The sequence below is a fragment of the Lissotriton helveticus genome, chromosome 9 (assembly GCF_964261635.1).
Source record: "Lissotriton helveticus chromosome 9, aLisHel1.1, whole genome shotgun sequence".
Lineage (NCBI taxonomy): Eukaryota > Metazoa > Chordata > Amphibia > Caudata > Salamandridae > Lissotriton > Lissotriton helveticus.
This window is the reverse complement of record NC_136070.1, coordinates 1,144,909,040-1,144,929,682: the sequence shown is the minus strand read 5'-3', so window position 1 is coordinate 1,144,929,682 and position 20,643 is coordinate 1,144,909,040. Positions and strand designations below refer to the sequence as shown.

The 20,643-nt window shown below is 44.1% G+C and overlaps 1 protein-coding gene across 1 annotated transcript in view; it reads right to left on the bottom strand.

Moving 5' to 3' along the window:
* ERC2 (ELKS/RAB6-interacting/CAST family member 2) overlaps positions 1 to 20,643 on the bottom strand; it is a 2,322,684-nt gene that overhangs the window by 1,143,492 nt on the left and 1,158,549 nt on the right. The window contains exon 9 of the mRNA XM_078661584.1: positions 112 to 252. Within this exon, the coding sequence (XP_078517710.1) occupies positions 112 to 252 (141 nt within the window). The remainder of the gene's footprint in view (positions 1 to 111; positions 253 to 20,643) is intronic.

The window sequence follows — 20,643 nt, the reverse complement described above, 5'->3', positions numbered from 1 at the left end:
CAAGACTTATCAACCGTAAGTATGCATGTACACAAAAAACGACTTATCAACAGGAACACAGGGTCTCACTTAATAAATTATTTCATATGTAATAAAAAAAAAGTCACTGACCTCTTTCTCTGTCAGTTCAACTTGTAAAGCATTAACTTTGTCCTTCAGATCTTTGTTCTCTTTCTTATAATTCTCAATCTCGTCCAGCCTTTCCCGATCATCTCGTTCCCTTTGTTCTTTCAAGCGTTCAATAATTCTTTCCTGTTACAAAGACAGATAGTACCACAAGATTAAAACTGAATTGGCAGTAAACGTTTTGTAGTGTACTTTTCATTCTTGTAATATATATTACTCTTTTGGCAGCTACATTCTGACATAAACATTGGCACATTGAAGGCACAGATAGTTATTCGGGGTTCTTCATGTATTGCTATGTTTCAGATAAAAGTTTCTTTGTCTAATAAAAGTTCAAGTGCAAACAAGAAGGAAATCCTTTCATTGTCACTAACAAACCATTTTAAATGTAGCTTTGATAGGAAAAAATAATAGCTTTATCAAACTAATAAAGTAATAGTATCTAACATTTGTATACATAATGTAACAGCTAGAGCCCCATTGAAACGTCTCTCTGACATATACCGATTTCAGTTTTCACCAACCGATAAGGTTTTATTAAGGCCTTATTAACCATTTAACTGAGTAGAGCATTTCTCTCTGATAAACCCAGCAAACTGACACATGAAAAATCACACTATGATTTCCATAAAATAATTTCAATGTACATATATATCTTTTACATTAAATAAAACAAAACCTGAAGAAATTAAACTATTCATGTCTGTAAAAGTAGCAGAAACTATTGTCATAATGCTTACCGTACTTCCAGTAATGCAACAGAATAAAGATTACTTTGACCAATGCCTTCACCTCATCAACTCCACATAGCTGGCTGATGGCATCCAGTATGGACAAAAGATATCCTTCACAAATTGCTAAGTATGATGTATTATCCTGTTTCACAATCTGTACTACATAATATAAAAACTATTATTTAGCCTGTCCTAGTAGTCATTGTGATACTGGACTTTGTCCTCTACTGTACCATTACTGCCCTCAACATTAGAGTGAAGAGGTGATTGATGACTGTGGTACTTGACAGGTGAAAATAATGCAAAATGCGACAGGCATGCTCTTTGAGTATTGCCCATTAATGTTACTGTTTCTTCTACTTAACACTGAGGAGTGACATCCAGCCATATAGTATGCTTTATCTGCTACCCATAGCTTTAACAACTGTAAGGAAGGATCGGTAGAAACCCCACACGCCACACAAGAAACTGTTAAATTAGAGTGGACCCAGGATGACTGCATAATGAGTGTTAGATCTGGCATCCTTGGCGTGGTTTTCCCCCTAAAATGTTTACCTTCAATCCTGTTTTGCTGACTTCGTTTTTGCTGGCCTTAAGACTCTGCTCACGCTGCCACTGCTAATCAGTGATAAAGTGCATGTATTCTTTCCTTTAAACATGGTAAGATTAGCTTATACTCATTTGGTATACTTCATTTACTGTACTTCTCTAGTAAAGTGGCAATATTTGTGCCCAGGGCCTGTAAATTAAATGCTACTAGTGGGTCTGCAGCACTGATTGTGCCATCCACTTAAGTAGCACTTTAAACATGTCTCTTATCTGCCATTGCAGGAAGCCTGCGTCTGTCCGGTTTTCAACTGGCATTTTGGCCTGGCAAACTAAACCTTCTGCCAGGCCCAAACCTTTCTTTTTAATACATATGAGTCAGCCCTAGGGTAGGCTTTGGACAACCCAGAGCGCAGGATGTTATGTTATGTTGATTTGTATAGCTCACTAGTCACCCCAGAGGGTATCCGAATGCCTTGGCAAGGTGTATAGGTGTGTGTTCCCAAGGTGCTTATAAGAAGAGACAGGTCTTCATCTTCTTGCAGAACTCAAGAAGTGAGGAGGAGGTTCTGATGTGTTGAGGGAGGTCATACAAATCCTGGGTGCGATGTAGGACAGTGAGCAATCTCCAGTTTTGCTTTTGCGAATGCGTGGCGTGTGTGCAAATGAGAGTGAGGCAGAGCAGAGTTGTTTAATGGGTTGGTGAAAATGTATGTCACTATTCAGATTTTCTGGTCCTGTGTTGTGTAGGACTTTGTGTGTGTGTGACAAGTTTGAATCGGCTGTGCTTGTGAATGAGGAGTCAGTTAAGCATTGTAATGTGAGGTGTGATGTGGGTGCAGCATGGGAGGCCGAGTACGAGTATTGCAGCTTCTTTCTGGATGGTCTGGAGTCTGTGTGGGAGTTGTTTGGAGATTCCGGTGTAGAGAGAGTTGCCATAGTTCAGCCTGCTGGTGATGAGTGCTTGTGTGATGGTTCGTCTGGTGCTATGAGGCAACCATTTGAAAGTCTTTCTCGGCATGCGTAGGATGTGAAAGCAGGAAGTGCATGCTGCGTTGAATTGAGTCGTCATGTTGAGCTTGTCATCTAGATATGGTCTGCGAGTCTGGGGGTTGTCCTAGCTCTGACAGCCACCAGGAGCCACATTATACATGCAGCGCATTTTCCTTCATTGCGCTGGGTGCACCTTTTGTCAGAGCTGAGCTTCAGGCAGTTGTTTTGCATCCACTCTGTTACCATGGTCATGCAGTTGATGAAGTTGGTGTCTGTCAGGGAGAGGATGAGTTTGGTGTCATGTATTAAAAAAGTTATGCATTTAAAAAGACGGAGATGTTACACTTCCCAGTTGTGAAAAACTCTTAAATTCGATTTTCACTACTTCATAGCCCACCTCTCCCATAGGATAACTTTAGACTTACCTTATTGCATTTATTATGCTGTAATTTCCAAATGGGAACAGGTAGCCTGTTCACGTTTGGTGTCTTTAGAATTGTAATGAAAAATACTAACTTATAGTGAAGTCAGATTTTTTATTACAATTTTGAAAATCCCACTTTTGGAAAGTTGGCATTTTTTTGCATTGGCCATTTGGTGCCTGTAGCTGGTCTCTGGGTGACAAGACTGGGTGTAGTTGACAGTTGGATTTTGTGTATTCCTCCTAGACAGCCACGCACAATAGGGAGCTTAGGAAGGCCTAGATGAACCATCCCTGGCAGGACGGGAGGGAGCGGCTGGGCCTAGCCCCACTTACACTTGATAAGCTGTGTCCTGTCTCCACACAAAGGGCTGCATACCCCTTGTAGTTAGTCTTTTGCAGGATCAGGAAGGCAAGACACCTGTGCACTTCAAAAACCTGCCTCTAGAAGCGTCTCATCGCTTCAAATACACAACTGGGTATAAATACTGGACCTCATATACCAACTCTGCAGGACCTGTGGATACTTTGCCAGGATAAATGACTACTGAGCTGCTGAAAGTACTATCACTCTGCAGGACTGCTGCTCTTAAGGACTGCTGCCCTGCTGTGCTGACCAGCTGCCTTCTTGCATGAGTGAGAAGGACTGGACCTGCATCTCTTGAACCCAGAACCCCAAAGTGACTCCAAGGCTAGCTAGCTGGCCTCCTGACAAAAGCTTCAGGGAAAGAAGGCTCTAACAACTTTAGACCCAGCACCTGGACTCTGCCATCTGTGCGTTGTACCCTGCTAAGTGGTGCCACTCCTGTCCTGGAAGTGGGCCTGAATTTGCACTTGCAGACTATCTGTAGACCCAGAAGAACCAATGCATTTCCTCTGCTTTGCAGAGCAATCCCAAGCAGAACTGATGCATCACCTCTGCTGCGAGGGTTCTCACAATGCAAAGGACTCCACATCGAACTACTTGACTGCATCCCTGCTGTTTGAATTTAAACCTTAATGGTGTGATTTGTGACCTTGCAGTCAGACACATATTAAAAATTGGTTTCCAGGGCAGTGCTTGGCAACAATTTTGGGGCCAACAACACTCTTTTCCAGAAGCTTCTCTGGTGGGAACCTGAGTTTTATAGGCAGCCCACCTGTTCTTATCCTTATAGTGCTCTCCAAACATATTGGCTAGCCCTGCTCAAAAATATTTAAATAAGTAAACAAAATAACTTTTAAAAGCAAGCCTTATTGTGCATATATTACATACAAAGAATTGCTAGTTATATTATAGTATTGTGTGTAGAAGGATGGTATGAGAGGTGATTGATTGAACAGTTTGCTATGTTTCTCCTGTATCTAATTAATAGGTATAAATAGAATATTAAGTTCCGCTGATCTGCATGTATAGTCTCAGTTATTTCTATTATAAACAAAGGTAATTAACCAGCCAATAAGGGGTTAGAGCTGAATAGCCTGAAAAAAGGGTACTTTTGGGTGTGGGCTCAGTGTTTTAAAAAAATATATATTATTCGAAGAGGAAATCTATGATGCAGCAAGCTTTGATTTCTTAGTTTCTCAAATGAGGTTATTCTCTGGTAATGCTGGTGTGACAATTGCACTGTATTAATATAGTAACCAAAATATAATGTGACAGAAATATTGTGTCTGAAATAGCACACCATTGGAGGTAATAAAATAATTTTTTACCCAATAGAATTACTTTTTGTAAACAATATTTAGGACACAATATTTCTGTTAGAAATTTCTTTTGCTAACAATATGCTCATATACATCCTACATATTACTTGTACACACAACTGTTATCGTTTTAAATTGTCAAATGTATTATCTGCAAATAAGTAATAAAAGTATACTGAAGCATTACTGGATGCTGCAGAGTCTGGTCTGGAGTCAGGATCAACAGAATTCCCATTGCTACATATTTTATATGGGATAAGCCTGACAGCTCACATTTAATTGATTGCACTGATGACATGAATTGTGAGGCATAAACAATTCCTCTGAGCAAATTCCAATGCTCGGAGTTTTAAACTCCCTCTTAATAACATTCTATCAATTATCATTACTAAAATGTAGTTACTTTGGGGCTAGTCACAAAAGTAACTTACAATTGTGAGTAATTTAAATGTGTAATTTATTCTTACACTTTTGAGCAACTTTAAAACTTGGTGCTATCCACAAAATCACAATGAAAAGTTACTCAAAAGTGTACACTTACATTTCTCCACCCCTTGAAGAAGGGAGTGGAACTAAATTAACAAGTTTATGTTACTACTGCCAAACAGAAACAGTAGTAAGTTCATCCAACTGTAACACTCTCCCTATGAAAGTAATGGTGACAGGGACTTAAATCCCCTTAGAAAATAATGTTAAACTGAGTTAAAATATTTAAAATTGTTAAAATTGTAAATAGATATAATTTAATGTTCAGAAAAATACCTAAAAAATACATATTTATTATTTCATTAGAAATGATTTTAACATGTTCAATTAAAAAATGAATATAACACTAATATTTAATTAAACGTAATTCAATTATTTTTAATTAATTCTATACATCATCTCTAATAATCATTAAAGCATGATACATTCTTTACTTTTATGAGTTTTTTATTCAAACTTCAGCAAATAATTTAAAATTAATACATTTCAATTAGTTAAAGATTTAGTTCAAATTACGTTTATAGTACTGTCGCATTTTTTCTTGTATTCTACCTTTTATATAACTATATTAAACTAATTTACAATAACATTTAACATCAAATAATTTTTACTAAGTTTGCCTAAACTTAATGAACTTTTTAAATGTTACCTATACTCTATCATAGGAAGACGGAGAGCTCTAAAATATAGTGAAAATATAAAATGTTTGTTAAACATAGAAAAAGTTAGTAAAAATATTTTTGTCACATATTATTTTTACTGTTTTGGGTCACTTTGTGGCCGTAGTAACTTTCGAAGTGCAGTTTGTGAATAGAAATGGGCTTACTCTTTTGTGGGAGATTGCTCACCTGTCCCTAACCCATTCTCTAACCCTACTTTAACCCCTCCTTACTCCTCTCTAAACTGCATCTATTTTGTAATAAGTATGCCACATTTTTTTAACCTTTTCCCCTGGTCATTCCTACATTTACTGCTAATGGCCTGATTCCGATCTCGCTCGGAAAGCTCTCCGACCGAGCCAGATTTGTAGTATTTTCCAACCGAGTCGGATTCCTGCAATCCGCCCGAGCAAGTATGATGCGGCCGCATGCTGCCGGAGTCGGTTCGGTCAGACTCCCATAGAAGTCAATGGGAGCCGGTCGTACAACGTGTACATTGACTGAATGGGTACGTCTTGCACAAGGGTGCCCCCTACAGAGGGTACGTGTCGGTGCCATCTGCACCATACATACCTGTGTTGGGGAGACCCTTGGGTCTCCCCCTGTGTCCAAGTCATAAGGCTGCGGGTGACGGGGGGGTCCGACGCGGACCCCAAAGCAGCTTCCCGGACATTTTGCGAACCGGAAACTTCGGCTCGAACCGGATGTCCGACGGGTGCATCGTACTGGCTCGGTCGGAAATCGCCTCCATTGCACGGCACGGTTTGCTTACGGACGAGACATACAGAGTGGTTTGGACCCGGAAACGATTCGGTCGGTGAATTTTGCGTTGCTCGCATCGTACTTGCTCGCTCGTACAGCTGTATGAGTCGGGCAGAAAAACACACGTACGGCTCGTACTTTTTCCCTCCGCATCGCGTTCGGTGCCCTTCTGAGCGAGATCGGAATTGGGCCCTAAGTGTAAACTTACATGTGGAAGGATCTTCCCATAGAAAAGATAGAAGAGGTGGAACTGGAGATTTATACTCATAGATTTGTGAATAGAATTTTGTAGTCATTTATTAGTAGTATTAAAGTACTACAAAATGAAGTTTATGATCTGGCCCGATTTAGTTTTCCTTTTCAGAATTAACATTTCTACACCTGTATATTAAGGTAATGTGTAGGAAAATAGGATAGTCCCATATAGCATGATAAATATTTTATTATCATAAGGAGTTCTGACATCACAATACACTTTCAAATGAATATGATACTATTTCCCTGTAATAAAATATCACAAGTGAGTAGTGCCATCATGTATCTCTTTGACTGAAGATGCATACATCTGAGTATTGCTTTGATAGAGGCCTGCGACTGATGCTTGGAAACCTTCTGCCACAGCTGGACATTGAGACTGTAATAAAGTGTAAGCAGCAGCTACTGAGACCTCTCTGGTTTAGCATTACAGGTTTTTCTTTCCAAGTGTTGACAAAATGTACCAAGCACAAGCAGCACGTATCAGGACTCTCTCAGCATTGTTTGCACGCTCATTCCCTCTAAATTTTAAACAGGATGATGCTAAGCAGCGGGTGAGAGGCCTTAAACACTGCAGCTCCCACTTAGACCCAGTCTTATTGTGAGAGACAGCACGCTGCAATGTCTCTGGAGGCACCTTTGTAGAGACTGCCAACACCATCAGACCTCTCAGGTTTGTCAGATTAGTGTCTAGTTTGTCACCCAATCTATGTTTTCTTTTATTGCCATTCTGGAACTTGTACTCCTATGCATCTCTTTATGTATTCAACTTCAGAAACACACCTGTGCCTCAGTGGTTTGTAATATACATATAATGTTCATATAATGGGGTAATTTATCCAATACATATTTGTTAATTGCGATAGGGCCTAAGTAACCACGTTGTTTTAAATAAAGATTATGCAAAAAATGTATGATTATGTTCTAAAATCTTAATAAAAACATTACAAATAATACTATTAATAATAATAAATTATGCCTAAAGTATAATCCTCTGTGGGTTGTGCTGAATGATGAATGGCAATCAAAGGCGTCAAGCTCTGATTCGCTGTCCCTTTTAACCCTCTCTCCTCTTCAGCAACCATGGAAGTGCGATGCCTCAGTGAAGAGGTAACGCACACACCAAATGCTTTAAAAACTAAGGCCTCACTAGGAAACAAAACCACATGTGCAGTTTTCCTATAATTCCAAGAACATTTTGAAATGTACCTTACATGCCAATGACCTCGAAGAATTGCCAGGGCTGTTTCATTTCAGTGCACTGCAAAATAACCTAAGTCGTACTTTTTCTCGAAAGGGATATTTCTGCTTCAAATAACTCTTCCATAATGAAAAAAACGCATCATTAAGAAAACATCATTTTTTGGGAAAAACAGAAATGATACCAAAATGGCAAAATAAATGTCTGATGTGATCCATGCATGATTATTCCACCCTGATGCATTCAAAATGTTTCCTGTTCAGAATATCGCATTGCCTGAGGGATTGTTTGCGTGCTCTTTGTAGTATGTCCATGATTAAACATTTCATAATTATTTTCAGTCAATCCAGAAAAGACTCGTTTTGTTTGGAGAAGAAAGCAAGGCGCGTTCAAAGGCTCAAATGCAAGATATACTTTTTGATCATCAACTACTGTAGCTCTACAAAATACACAAAATATGTTTTTGTTTCCATCCCATTTGCATTGGCAACCCCTCCTTGAAGTGATAATCTGGCTTCTAACAAGTTTAATCGCTTTGCACTTTATCACATCAGCAGGAATTGATTTGATGTAGTACACGGAATTCGCAATTGCTTTTTTGTTGGGCTTATACCAAGGTACACCGTGGAACCGACTGAATAAATATTAGCTTTGTTAGCAAAATGAACTTGACGTATTTTTAAGAAACAAACATCTAAAATGTTAAGACTTGGTCATGGCAACTATATAGATTTACTGTAAAATAAAAGGATAAACAGATACATGTGTAGTACTTATTAAATATTAAAAATACTACCATTCTGCATAAATGAATATCAAGATTTCTAGAGTGCATAGCTGCTCCGAGGAGTGTCCCAGTGCTAAAACAGAATGTAGGAAGCAGAAGTTGAAAGAATTAGATGGTGAAAAACCATGTCTTGAGTTGTTTTCTGAAAGGCCTATCACTTTCAATTTGACTTGTCCAATGGGAAGTCTATTGTAGGCTTGAGGGTCCAGAAGAGAGGAGGACTTGTCTTCTGTTTTTTGTCAACCTAATTCTAGGAACTTTGGCTAAATGACCATGGGAAAAAACGAAGAGTTCTAAGGGTAGTGTAGTAGTCAATCAACCAATCAATACATTTGTAAAGTGCACTTCATACCCGTGAGGGTCTCAAGGCGCTGGCGGGACTGCTGCTAGTGGCAGGGGTGGGCGGGGGGGACTGCTACTGATCGAAGAGCCAGGTCTTGAGGAGTCTTCTGAAGGCCAGTAGGACTTGGGTCTGCCGTAGGTTGGTGGGGAGGGTGTTCCAGATCTTGGCGGCGAGGTGGGAGACAGGTACTTGGGCCAGAATGGTTTAAGGCTCTGTACATGAGGACCAGACAAGAGTCTTGAACAAGATCCTTTTATTGACAGGGAGCCAGTGCAGGTACTTCAGGTATAACAAGACTGAAGTTCATCTAGGTAGAAGAACCAGACAGGCCACCACATTTTGGACCATCTGCACTTTCCTCAACAGATGTTGTGGAAGACCTGCATACAAGGCATTGGCGTAATCCAGCCTGGATGCAATCAAGGCCAGGATCACAGTTTTCTCTCACAGGCAAGGAGAGGATCTGTAGACATTTTTTGACAGTTTGCATTAGGCCAAAGCATGTGCCAACTACTGCGTTAATTTGGCTATGTAGTGTCAGCTGTTTTTCTTCAAATTAGACTTCGAAGTTTTTTACTACATCAGCTTGCAAGTATGGTAGGAGAGCCCCATCTGGCCAATGGTTTTGCAGGTTGAAGGGAAAATGTAATCCATAACTAAGAATCTCTGTCTTGTCGGTTTTGCATCTAAGCTGGTTAATACAGGTTAATACTAATCCTTTGGAACACCGCTGAAAGGCAGGACTTAATGGCGTCAAGGATAATAGGCTCACCTGTCTTGAAAGAGTACAGCAGTGGAGTGTCATCTGCGTCTGAGATTATTTTAGCCCCAACACACTCGACAAATGGTGCTAAAGGTGTCAAATAGATGTTAAACAAAGTTGGGCTGATGGTTGAGTCCTGGGGCACTCCAACCGAGAAACTGCTGTTGCAGGATGAGAAAGGTGGCATCCAAACCTCTTAGTTTCTGTCTTCGAAGAAGGATTTAAGCCACTTCAGCGCTGTGCCCCTGATGCCTATATCAAATAGACATGCAAGTAGCCTGGAGTTCAGGATCGTATTTAATGCAGCTGAAAAGTCAAGCAGTACCAGGACTGCCTTTCCTGCTACATCTAGCGTGCATTTTATCACTTCCGACACCTCCAGAAGTGCTGTTTCTGTACTAAATTTAGGCCTAAACCCTGACTCACTGGGATGGAGGCGTGAGTTGGTTTCAATAAAGTCTGAAATCTGCCTGTTTACAAACCTCTCCAAACGTTTTGATGAGGCAGGCAGTAAGGAAATCGGCCGATAGTAGCTTGGAATGTTTGGGTCTGCATTGGGTTTTTTCAAAAGAGGCAGAATTGTGCCCTGTTTCCAGTTAGAAGGGACAATGGCAGATGACAGAGACTTGTTTAGCAGGGAGTGCAGGACCGGATTGATGATTTCCACTCCCTGAGTTAGTACAAAAGGAGGAAAGGGGTCTGAGGGGAAGCCAGGCGTAGGGATTTAAATGGCAGCTATGGAATCATCCATTAAGATTGGGTCCAAAGAGATAAGTGCACAGGTGGCGTTAACTGGGGGAGGAGGATCAATGATTGAGTGACCTATTATGGTTAAACTTTTTTGAATTTCTAAGATGTTAATTTAAAAAAAACTCGCCAGTTGTTCACACCACTTGACCGAAGAAGCTTTACTGAGGTAGCAAGTAACCGTGTCTAAGAAAGTTTTGACTATTTTGCTCTTTTGGCTTGTTTTCTGCCATATCAATCCTTCTAAAAAAATATCCTCTGATACAAACTATTTCTGGGTCTGATAAAAACTATTTCATGCATCCAAGAAAGCTCATGAATATGGAGAGTAAGAAAGACTGTCAGTACAAAACTGCTAAAACAAAGTAACAAATAAAAACTCTTGTTGGTGACGTTGAAAAGGGCACGAGTGGCCCAAATTGCTTTTAGGGTCAATGGAATAAATTATATCTGTTTTCCTGAGGAAGGAGAATGTCAAAACATGGCTGCATTAAGCTGCATGTGCCAAATGTGATCTTAATCAATGTTGTGATAAGTATGGTGTTCTGGTTGACAGTATTGGCAGTGATTAATTTGTACAAAACAAAATGAAGGTTCAGGGGCCCATGGAAACCTCTTTATGATGTTTTCTTCCACCACCCTACATTTCCTCTCTCTTTATCTCAGTCTTAGCAGGTTTCGTTTCATCCTTGCTTTCTTTCTTTCTATGTTCCTCATGTTTCTCCCCTATTTGCCTTTCTGTCTCATTTTTTTCTCGGTCAAGGTCTGGTGATCAAAAATAATTCCTTATATCCAAAAATTAATGGCAGTGTCCGCAACCTGCAATCACATGCACAAGTTATGCACTGTATATAGTCCAAGAATTATCCTACCAGGGTTCAGAGTGGTAGGGAAAAGCTTTTCCCCAGCAATCTCTCTCCAGCACTGTCAGGTGGCACCAAGCATATTCAGCTACATCTCTGGACAGGCTGATTCTAGAGTATATTATATGCCAAAAGGTGGGCTGACCTTAGTTCATGATATGTTTTTCACACATTGCTGAGGTGTGTTGAGAGGAATCACTAGAGTACGGACAACAACAATTACAGCACATAACATGTTTGCATATCTTATGATCAGGTTAGTCTTGTCACTAATTCACCATATGAAGATAATGATCCATGGGGAATACGCAGTAAGATTATGAACCCAGTAGGAATATTATTACTGAAGGTAAATACTGCCTTTTTCCCTAATGGATGTATCTTCCTGCTGTTATTTTACAATATGTATGAGTCCCAAATCAAGATCTTTCCGGGAGGTAAGATTGAGGAGTGTCTGTCAATCAAGGAAATTATTATTACAGTTCACAAAATGTGCCCATCACTACATTCCTGAGACATGAGGCTGTAGTGCTTGGAAAAGCATGCAAGGATGACCATGTAGCCTCCTCTCAGCAACCAGGATACCCCTTGTTAAAAACGGGGGGGGGGGGCTCATTTATGAGAAGTGACGCATCGCTGAGTGAAAGCAGCGATGCGTCACTTCTCAGTGCGCCCTCCTTGCAACATGATTGATGCATTATATTTACTGTATTGCTGGAGTGTGTCAAAAAAGGGACGCAACTCCAGCAATGTGTCCTTTCACAAGGGGGAAGTTCCATGTGAAAGGGCTTGCATCAGTCTTATATCTGCTGTGACTCAGGCGCAAGATATTGATGCATTTGCACACTAGAAGTGGCGCAGGGAAATCTGGTAGATTTCACTGCGTCACTTATACGAGGCTTATTTACATGGGAATGCGCACCCTGCATACATTATACCTGAGGCAGGTATAATGTAGCGCAGGGGTTTACAAAGTGACGCATCTGCTTAGATGCATCACTTTGTAAATAGGGGTAGGCAGGGCTACGCACTCTTTTCCAAGTAGGGACAGCCGTGTCCGACAGGGTAAGTCCAACAACACCCTGGACCACCCTCTGGTAGCTTGGCGCAGAGCGGGAAGGCCTAACTCACAAGGCAATGCTTAAAGCATTTGAGTAACGCACCCACAGCCACCCATTAAAACTCCACAAAAGGACACCACTCCGGTTTTAGAAGAATAAAAGTATTTTTATCTAAAAGCTGGCCAAACTCTGGTCAAAAACGACAAAAATCCATTATGCACAATTGACAATTTTCAGAAGAAATGGAAACAAAAAAAATGTCTCTGAGAAAGCTGTCACGAACAGTCTTAAGGTCCACCATGTAAGTGGCCTTGCCTTTCTTCTCAATCACCTCATAAGAGCCTGTCAAGCAGTCCTAGAGGGCACTGAGCTCTCCATGCTCCATGACCCACACCTTCTGTCCAGGCTCTAGCTCCACAGTGTGAGAATTCTGATCGAACCATTCCTTCAATACTGCCTGACTGGCCTCTAAGTTGTCAGAAGCTGTTACACAAGTTAGCCATGTGGCTGGGGAAGGCCAGCATGTAGCTTAATACATCTTGGGGAATCATCTTGGGAGTTTCCTCCCACCCATCTTTCACTAAGCTGAGAGGTCCCCTAACAGGGTGACCGTACAGAAGCTCAAAGGGGATGAGGCCCACCCCCTCTGCGGTACCTCCCTATAGGAAAACAACAAACAGGGCAAGAAGATGGCCCACTTTTTCCTCAGGCAATGCCTTTTAGGGTCTTGTTTGCCCATTTGTCTGGGGGTGGTTAGGGGTGGAGAACTTAGAAGTAACCCCACAATCCTTCCAAATGGCCTGTATATATGCAGACATAAAGGTTGTGCCCCTTTCAGACACAACTTCTTTGGGGAAACCCACTCTGGTGAAATTCCCCATCGGCCCGGTCCACCGCAGGTCCAGTAATGGTCCTCAGAGGGATGGCCTCTCTGTACCGGGTCCATCAGAACCAGGATAAACCTGTGACCAGAAGAGGTAGGCGGATCCATAGGCCCAACAATGTTGATGCCCACCCTTTCAAAGGGGGTCCTAACGACAGGTAGTGGTTCCAGGGGAGCCTTCAGCTTGGTCCCTGTTTTCCCACTAGCTTGGCAGGTCACACAGGTCCTGCAGAAGGTATCTGAGGAAATCCTCATCCTGAGCCAATAGAAATGTGGGACAAGCGTAGCAAAGATTTTGTCTTGGCCCAAGTGTCCTGCCAAGGGGATCTCATGAGCCAACTCCAAAAGAAAGGCCTTGTAGCATTGGGGGACCACCAGGGCCCTTGATGACCCATGCACAGGAACTTTGGGCTCATTGTAAAGGAGGCCGTCCTCCCAGTAAATGTGATAGTTCCCGAAGGCATTGTGTGCTACCTGGGCTTTGGCCTGTTGCCTCATGCCCTCAAGGGTGGGGCACTCCTTCTGACAAAACTCCTCCCTGGTGGGTCTTCCTTCCACCTGCCACTCCGCAAGGGTAGGCGAGTCCCCCAGGGGAACAACATCCCCCTCCATGGACTCAGGTGCGACCGCCACAGGTGCCCCATCCATCTCTGGGGTGTGCATTCCGGGGCGGGTTTCTCATGCCCTGGGGCTTTTCTCTTTTTAGCAGCTGGCTGGGCCATTGTTCCAGGCTCCAGCCCTGGTAAACTCCCTTTCCAGGCAGCCATGGGCCATTTTGTAGCACAGATCCACTCTGATAACCCCAGCGTGACCACGTGTGCTTTGAGCTCTACCTCCTTCCAGGCAGTGTGCTCAAGGTTATTGCCCAACAGACAGTCGACTGGCACAGCAGGGCTCACAGCAACTCTTAGAAGGCCTGAAACCCCTCCCCACTCAAATGAAACCTGGGCCAAGGGATAGTGACCCTCCTTGTTGTCAGCCATCACAATTGTGTGACATTCATTGGGAATGACTTGCTCTGGGGACACCAGCTGACTCCTTACCATAGTCATAGTCATGCTGGCGCCTATGTCCCTCATGGCCACCACCCCTGGCCATTGATGGTGACCCACTGCCTATACTTGGTAGTATTTAAGGCCACATGGATCTTTGAAACCATCTCACTGTCTCCCAGGGACACTAGAGTCAGCCCTGCCCACTCACCCCCATTATCTATGGACAGCTCCTCCCCCAGCGCTACACAAGCCACCACTGGAAGGATGTGCTCTCTTTGGACACTTGGGATCCCCCTTGTAGTGTCCAATTTCACCGCACTCATAGTACCGAACAGTTCAAGGCTGCGGACCTTTGTCAGGATAAGTAGGTTTTGGTGGCCAGATTGGGGCTGGGACCCAGACCCTTTCCCTTGTGAGTTGTTTTGGGGGCCTATGGGGAACTCCTTATTTTTTTCCCCTCTTCTTTCTTCTGGTTGGAACCCTGACCACCCTTTTGGTAGTCCCCCTCCAGATCCCTTAGACAGGCTCCTTGCTTAAACACTACTGCCTGCCCTTGAAGGTATTCTAGGCCCTGGTAGTAAATTGTTGCTTTCATCTGTAGGCAGTAGGTCCAGATTTCCTATGTCGTCTTGCTCTGATCCCTCCGTGTCCCCTTCTCCTTCTGGGTGGGCCAGTGCCCATGCTGTCAAGGTTTTTTGAAGCTCAGTCTTCTTGGTGCATCGCTTCAAGAACACGCCTTTCTCCTGGCAGAAATCCTTGAGCTGCGCCACCGTGTAAGCTTCCAGGTTGGCCAGCTCAAATTCCATCTTGCTCGGTAGGACCTCAGACATTCGCAGAGAAAACCAATGCGACTTTGGAAAAGAGCTGCACACAATCGCCAGTCAGGGAGAATTTTAGAAAAACAAAAAATGGCAATTAGAGAGGACAGACAAAAATTGTTGAGTCAGAAAAGAACATTTTTAAGTTGAGTCAGGTGTAGGATTGTAGCGCACACTGAGTCACTGTATGGTGTTACACAAGCACAAGTCCTAACCCACTGCTGATCACCAGTGTTAGAAACGGGGTTTCTAGTTGGCAGGGGTACGCACCCTTGTCCAAGTAGGGACCACCGCGTCCAACAGAGTAAGTCCAACAACACCCTGGACCACCCTATGGTAGCTTGGCGCAGAGCGGGAAGGCCTAACTCACGAGGCAATGCGTAAAGTATTTGCATAACACACCCACAGACACCCAGTAAAACCCCACAAAAGGATACCACACCGGTTTTAGAAAAATAAAAGTATCTTTATCTAAATTCTGGCAAGGTCAAAAACGACAAGAATCCATTATGCACAAGTGACAATTTTCAGAAGAAAGGGAAACAAAAATATTGTCTCTGAGAAGGCTGTCATGAACAGTCTGGTAGGAACTGTATTTCAGAGGTAAAGCGTTAGGTACCACAGTTCCTTAATGGGAGTACATTACGGGCACATATCGCATGGTTACGAGGACATGTCCCCCTCATGCTGGGATGGTACTCTTGACTATTCTGCATCAGTTGCTGCAGCGATGCTACCTTTGTGATCAGCTGCTAAGGAATTATGCTTTTAAGTACTGCCAGGCGATAGATTCAGGCTGAATCGGTTCCGGTACCACAGCACTCTTGTAGGCAGGTACGGACCGTGATGGTTACCAGGAGGGGGGAGGGAACCCTGTTACCAGGATTGCCCCAAACAGTTTCCGGCGGGCCCGCTGTCCAGATTTAGTTACAGTCCCCTGCAGGCCCGATATCAGAGGAAGACAGTCCCTGCAGTCCCGTAACCTGCTCAAATCAACTTCACCCAAACGCCGCTTAGCTTGCAATGGTGACCGTTACCTGAGGCAGGCGCCAGCTCGATGCTCCGGGACACTGGGCTCTCGACGAGGCTGCACGGGGTAGGAGTGGAGCAGCCCTTCCGGACTTGAGCGCGTCCGCAACTCTCGGCTTCGATGCTGACGTCCCACGGGAATCCTGGTTGCCGGGCACTGCCGAATCTCCGCACTACGTCCTTGCTGCCAATATCAGTTCTGTTGTAAACTCTGGGCCAGTGGCGGTGATTTCAGGGGCAATTGTTGATAACGGTTGGAACCACAAGTTGGGAGCAGCCTCACACACTCCGTGTGGTGGATGATCTTGAGCACAAAGTCTTTTTTAAGCAAGGCAGGTGTTAAGTTAGGCGCAGTTCCACGCACACAGCGTTGCCGGGACAGTCCTTGAAATCTTTAGTGTCCTTGTGATCCCCCAGTAACCAGGGGGCCAGTCAAAAAATGATGGAGACACTCTGGAGATGATCTTTAGTTCCCCTCTGGCAGGGCAAGATCAGCAGGCAATAGGGCAGCTCAGAAAGTTGGGGCAGCAGTTCCTGGAAGCAGTCAGCTTCAGCACAAGTGGTAATCCTCCAGGAGCATAAGTTTTTACTCCAGCAGAGTTTCTTCTTGATCCAGTGGTGTAACAAGGATGTGTGGCCAGGATCCTCCCTTTTATACCCTGGTGCCTAGCCACTAGAAGAGGTCAGAAATTTCTGGAAGGGTGTAGGGTGTTCTGGGTGTTCCCTGCCTTCCCTGACATGGCTGTCTACAGTGACAAAGGCAGGGTCATTAAGTCTATTGTGGGGCAGCCGGGCCCAGCCTATTCAGGTGAAAAGGTGTGAATCACCACCTCCTCCTCGCAGCCCAAGGAGTCCATCAGCATACAGATGGGAGCGGGAAGTCTGCAGTGCACAGACTAAGTGCAGGGCAGGAAAATTTACATTTTCTAAAAGTGGGATTTCTAAGACAGTAGTGCACAAACCCAATACCCCACTAGAGAGGGTCCCCCGCTACCATTCTAACCTTACCAAATATGACATTCTTATTATGTCCCATTTAAAAGTTATCCCATAAAGGGGATTACCATGTTAGCCTATGGAGGGGTAGGCCTCACTGTGGCAGGTATGTCAATGTCACCATGTTTTTAGGGGAGAGCACCTGCTCCCCTTTAGCACTGTTTAGCAGTGGTAAGACACCCAGAGTCCTATGTCCAACAAAAATGCATGGTAAAATTGGGAGGCGAAAAGGGCAAAAATGTAGGGGGAGACCGCCCTAATGCTGACAGGTCCAACACGTGTCCACCCCAGCTGAAAGTGGGGAGAACTACCCAACCTCTAGGGATTTCCTGTCACTAGGGCGGAAGAACCTAGACAGACTGTCAGCATTGGTGTGGTCTACTCTGGGTCGGTGTTCCACCCTGAAGTCCAAAACCCGCAGAGAAATGGATCACCTCAACAATTTGGGATTTTCGTCCCTCATTTGCATGAGCCACCTGAGGGGCCAGTGGTCAGTCTGAATCATGAAGTTGGAGCCAAACAGGTATGGCCTGAGCTTCTTCAGAGTCCAGACCACTGTGAAAGCTTCTCTCTCTATTGCACTCCACAACTGTTCTCAGGAGAGTAGCCTCCTGGAGATGAAGGCCACCGGTTGGTCCAAGCCCTCCTCATTGAGTTGTGAAAGTACCGCCCCTATGCCATGCTCTGAGGCATCTGTTTGGACAATGAACTCTTTGATGAAGTCAGGGACCCTGAGCACAGGATCTGTGCACATGGCCTGCTTCAGGGAGTCAAAGGCTTTCTGGCAAGCCTCGGTCCAGATCACCTTTCTGCGTTATTTCTTGGAGGTTAGCTCAGTCAAGGGGGCCACAAAGGTGCCGTAACCCTAGATAATTCTTCGGTAATATCCTGTGGTATGGATCATGATGGTTACCAGGAGGGGGAGGGAACCCCTTACCAGGAATGCCCCAAACAGTCTCCGGCGGGCCCGCTATCCAGATTTAGCTACAGTCCCCGGCAGGCCGGATAACATAGGAAGACAGTCCCTGCAGTCCCGTAACCCCCTCAAGTCAACTTCACCCACACGGCTGCTTCGCTTGCAGCGCTGACCGTTACCTGAGGCAGGCGCCGGCTCGACCCTTTGTTGGTCTCCGGGACACTGGGCTCTTGACGAGGTTGCACGGGGGAGGAGTGGGGCAACCCTTCCGGACTTGAGGGCAGCCGCACCTCCCGGCTTCGATGCCGACGTCCCACTGGAATCCCGGTTGCCGGGCAATGCCGAATCTCCGCACGGCGTCCTTGCTTCCAATATCAGTCCTGTTGTAGACTTGGGGTCAGTGGAGGTGATTTCAGGGGCAATTGTTGATAATGTTTGGAACCACAAGTTGGACGCATCCTCACACACTGTAGTGGACGATCTTGGGCACAAAGTTCTTTTTAAGCAAGGCAGGTGTTAAGTTAGGCGCAGTTCCACGCACACAGCATTACCAGGACAGTCCTTGAAATCTTTAGTCTCCTTGTGATCCCCCAGTAACCAGGGGGCCAGTCAGAAAACAATGGAGACTCTCTGGAGATGATCTTTAGTTCCTCTCTGGCAGGGCAAGATCAGCAGGCAGTAGGGCAGCTCAGCAAGTTGGGGCAGCAGTTCCTGGGAACAGTCAGCCTCAGCAAAAGTGGCAATCCTCCGGGCACAGCAGTTTTTACTCCAGCAGAGTTTCTTCTTGATCCAGTGGTGTAACAAGGATGTGAGGACAGGATCCTCCGTTTTATACCCTGGTGCCTAGCCCCTAGATGGGTCAGACGCTTCTGGAAGGGTCTGGGGGGTTCTGGGGTGTTCCCTGCCTTCCCTGACCTGGCTCCTGGCTGTCTACAGTGACAAAGGCAAGGTTGTTCAGTCTATTGTGGGGCAGCAGGGTCCAGCCTATTCAGGTGGAAAGGTGTGAATTACCACTCCCTCCTCACAGCCCAGGGAAGCCATCAGCATACAGATGGGTTGGGGAAGTGTGCAGTACACAGTCTAAGTGCAGGGCAGGAAAATGTCCACTTTCTAAAAGTGGGATTACTAAGACAGTAGTGCCCAAACTCAATATCCCACTAGAAATGGTCCCCCGCTACCATTCTAACCATACCAAACATGACATACTTATTATGTCCCATTTAGAAGTTATCCCATAAGGGGGGTTCCCAATGTTAGCCTATGGAGGGGTAGGCCTCACTGAGGTAGCAGGGGCCTGAGGCAGGTATGTCAATGTCACCATGTTTTTAGGGGAGAGCACCAGCACCTTAGCACTGTTTAGCAGTGGTAAGGCACCCTAAGTCCAACAACAATGTACGGTCAAAGTGGGAGGTGAAAAGGACAAAAATGTAGGGGGAGACTGCCCTAAGGCTGATAGGTCCAACACCCCTTAAGAGAGCCGAACAGTCGTGGTTTTATTGGACTGGGCATCAATGCCCTCTATATCTTTCTTGTCTATGGCATAGAATATGATACTGATAATGTTCCAATGCAAAGGATTACATTTAGGGCCAGATGTACGTACCTTTAGAAAAGCTATTCCCAAATAGCTATTTTTCTGAATTGCTATTAGATAATCAGTAATTCAGTATTCTAAACGTATGAAATGTTAATGTCTTCATTTCCTATTCCTAGTGGGTCGTATATCACCCTACCTTATGAATATTAATGAGGTAGGTCGCATTTTGCGACCCATTAAGAATCGCAGCGATCACTGGGAATGTGGGCTTCTGAGGTCAGCAGGCCACCGCAACATCTGTGATTGTGTTTTTTAATAAAGCAATCTTTTTTTTAAATTCAGCCAGTTCTCATTGGGCCACTGCCTCCGCTTAAAAAATATTTTTTTCAACATTCTCAAATGGGTTACCACCACTTTTAAAGAGGTAGTATAGTATTACAGTTTTGCTACTGGAATTTGGTCACAAAACAGTAATACATACTATACTGATTCAGTATTTGGAAGGAACACCCAAAACAAGCCCCTTCCAAATACCAAATCACAAATGCAGCTTGTGAGGCAGTAACAAGTTACCGAATCGCATTTTGCTTATTGTAAAGTTGAAAAAACATTTTTGATGGTGTAAATGGCCATATTCTGTAATTTGGGCCACTTGCGACCAGTAAAAAATGCTTTGTATATCTGTCCCTTACCACCTTGCCCTTTTTGCCCTGGCGAAGCCCACAAAGACCTGATTAATACAGTCATTTTGTGTAGAGTCATCTGAGGTCCAGCCTATATAGTTGCTACTCCTCCTTGATTGGATGTGGTGCAGGGTAGAACGATGGAATGATGATGGACTAGTACATATGTAATGCAGAAACCATCTTGGGTAAGAAGGATGGGCAAGTGAAATGGACCACGGTATCAGGGTAGAAAACTGTGAAATTTGGACAAACTTAGAGGGCCTGAATTTCTCTATTCAAACAGGATAAAAATTGACACCAACAAAACCCCAGGGTAAGAAGTCAAACGGAGCAATTGTGCATTGGCTAGA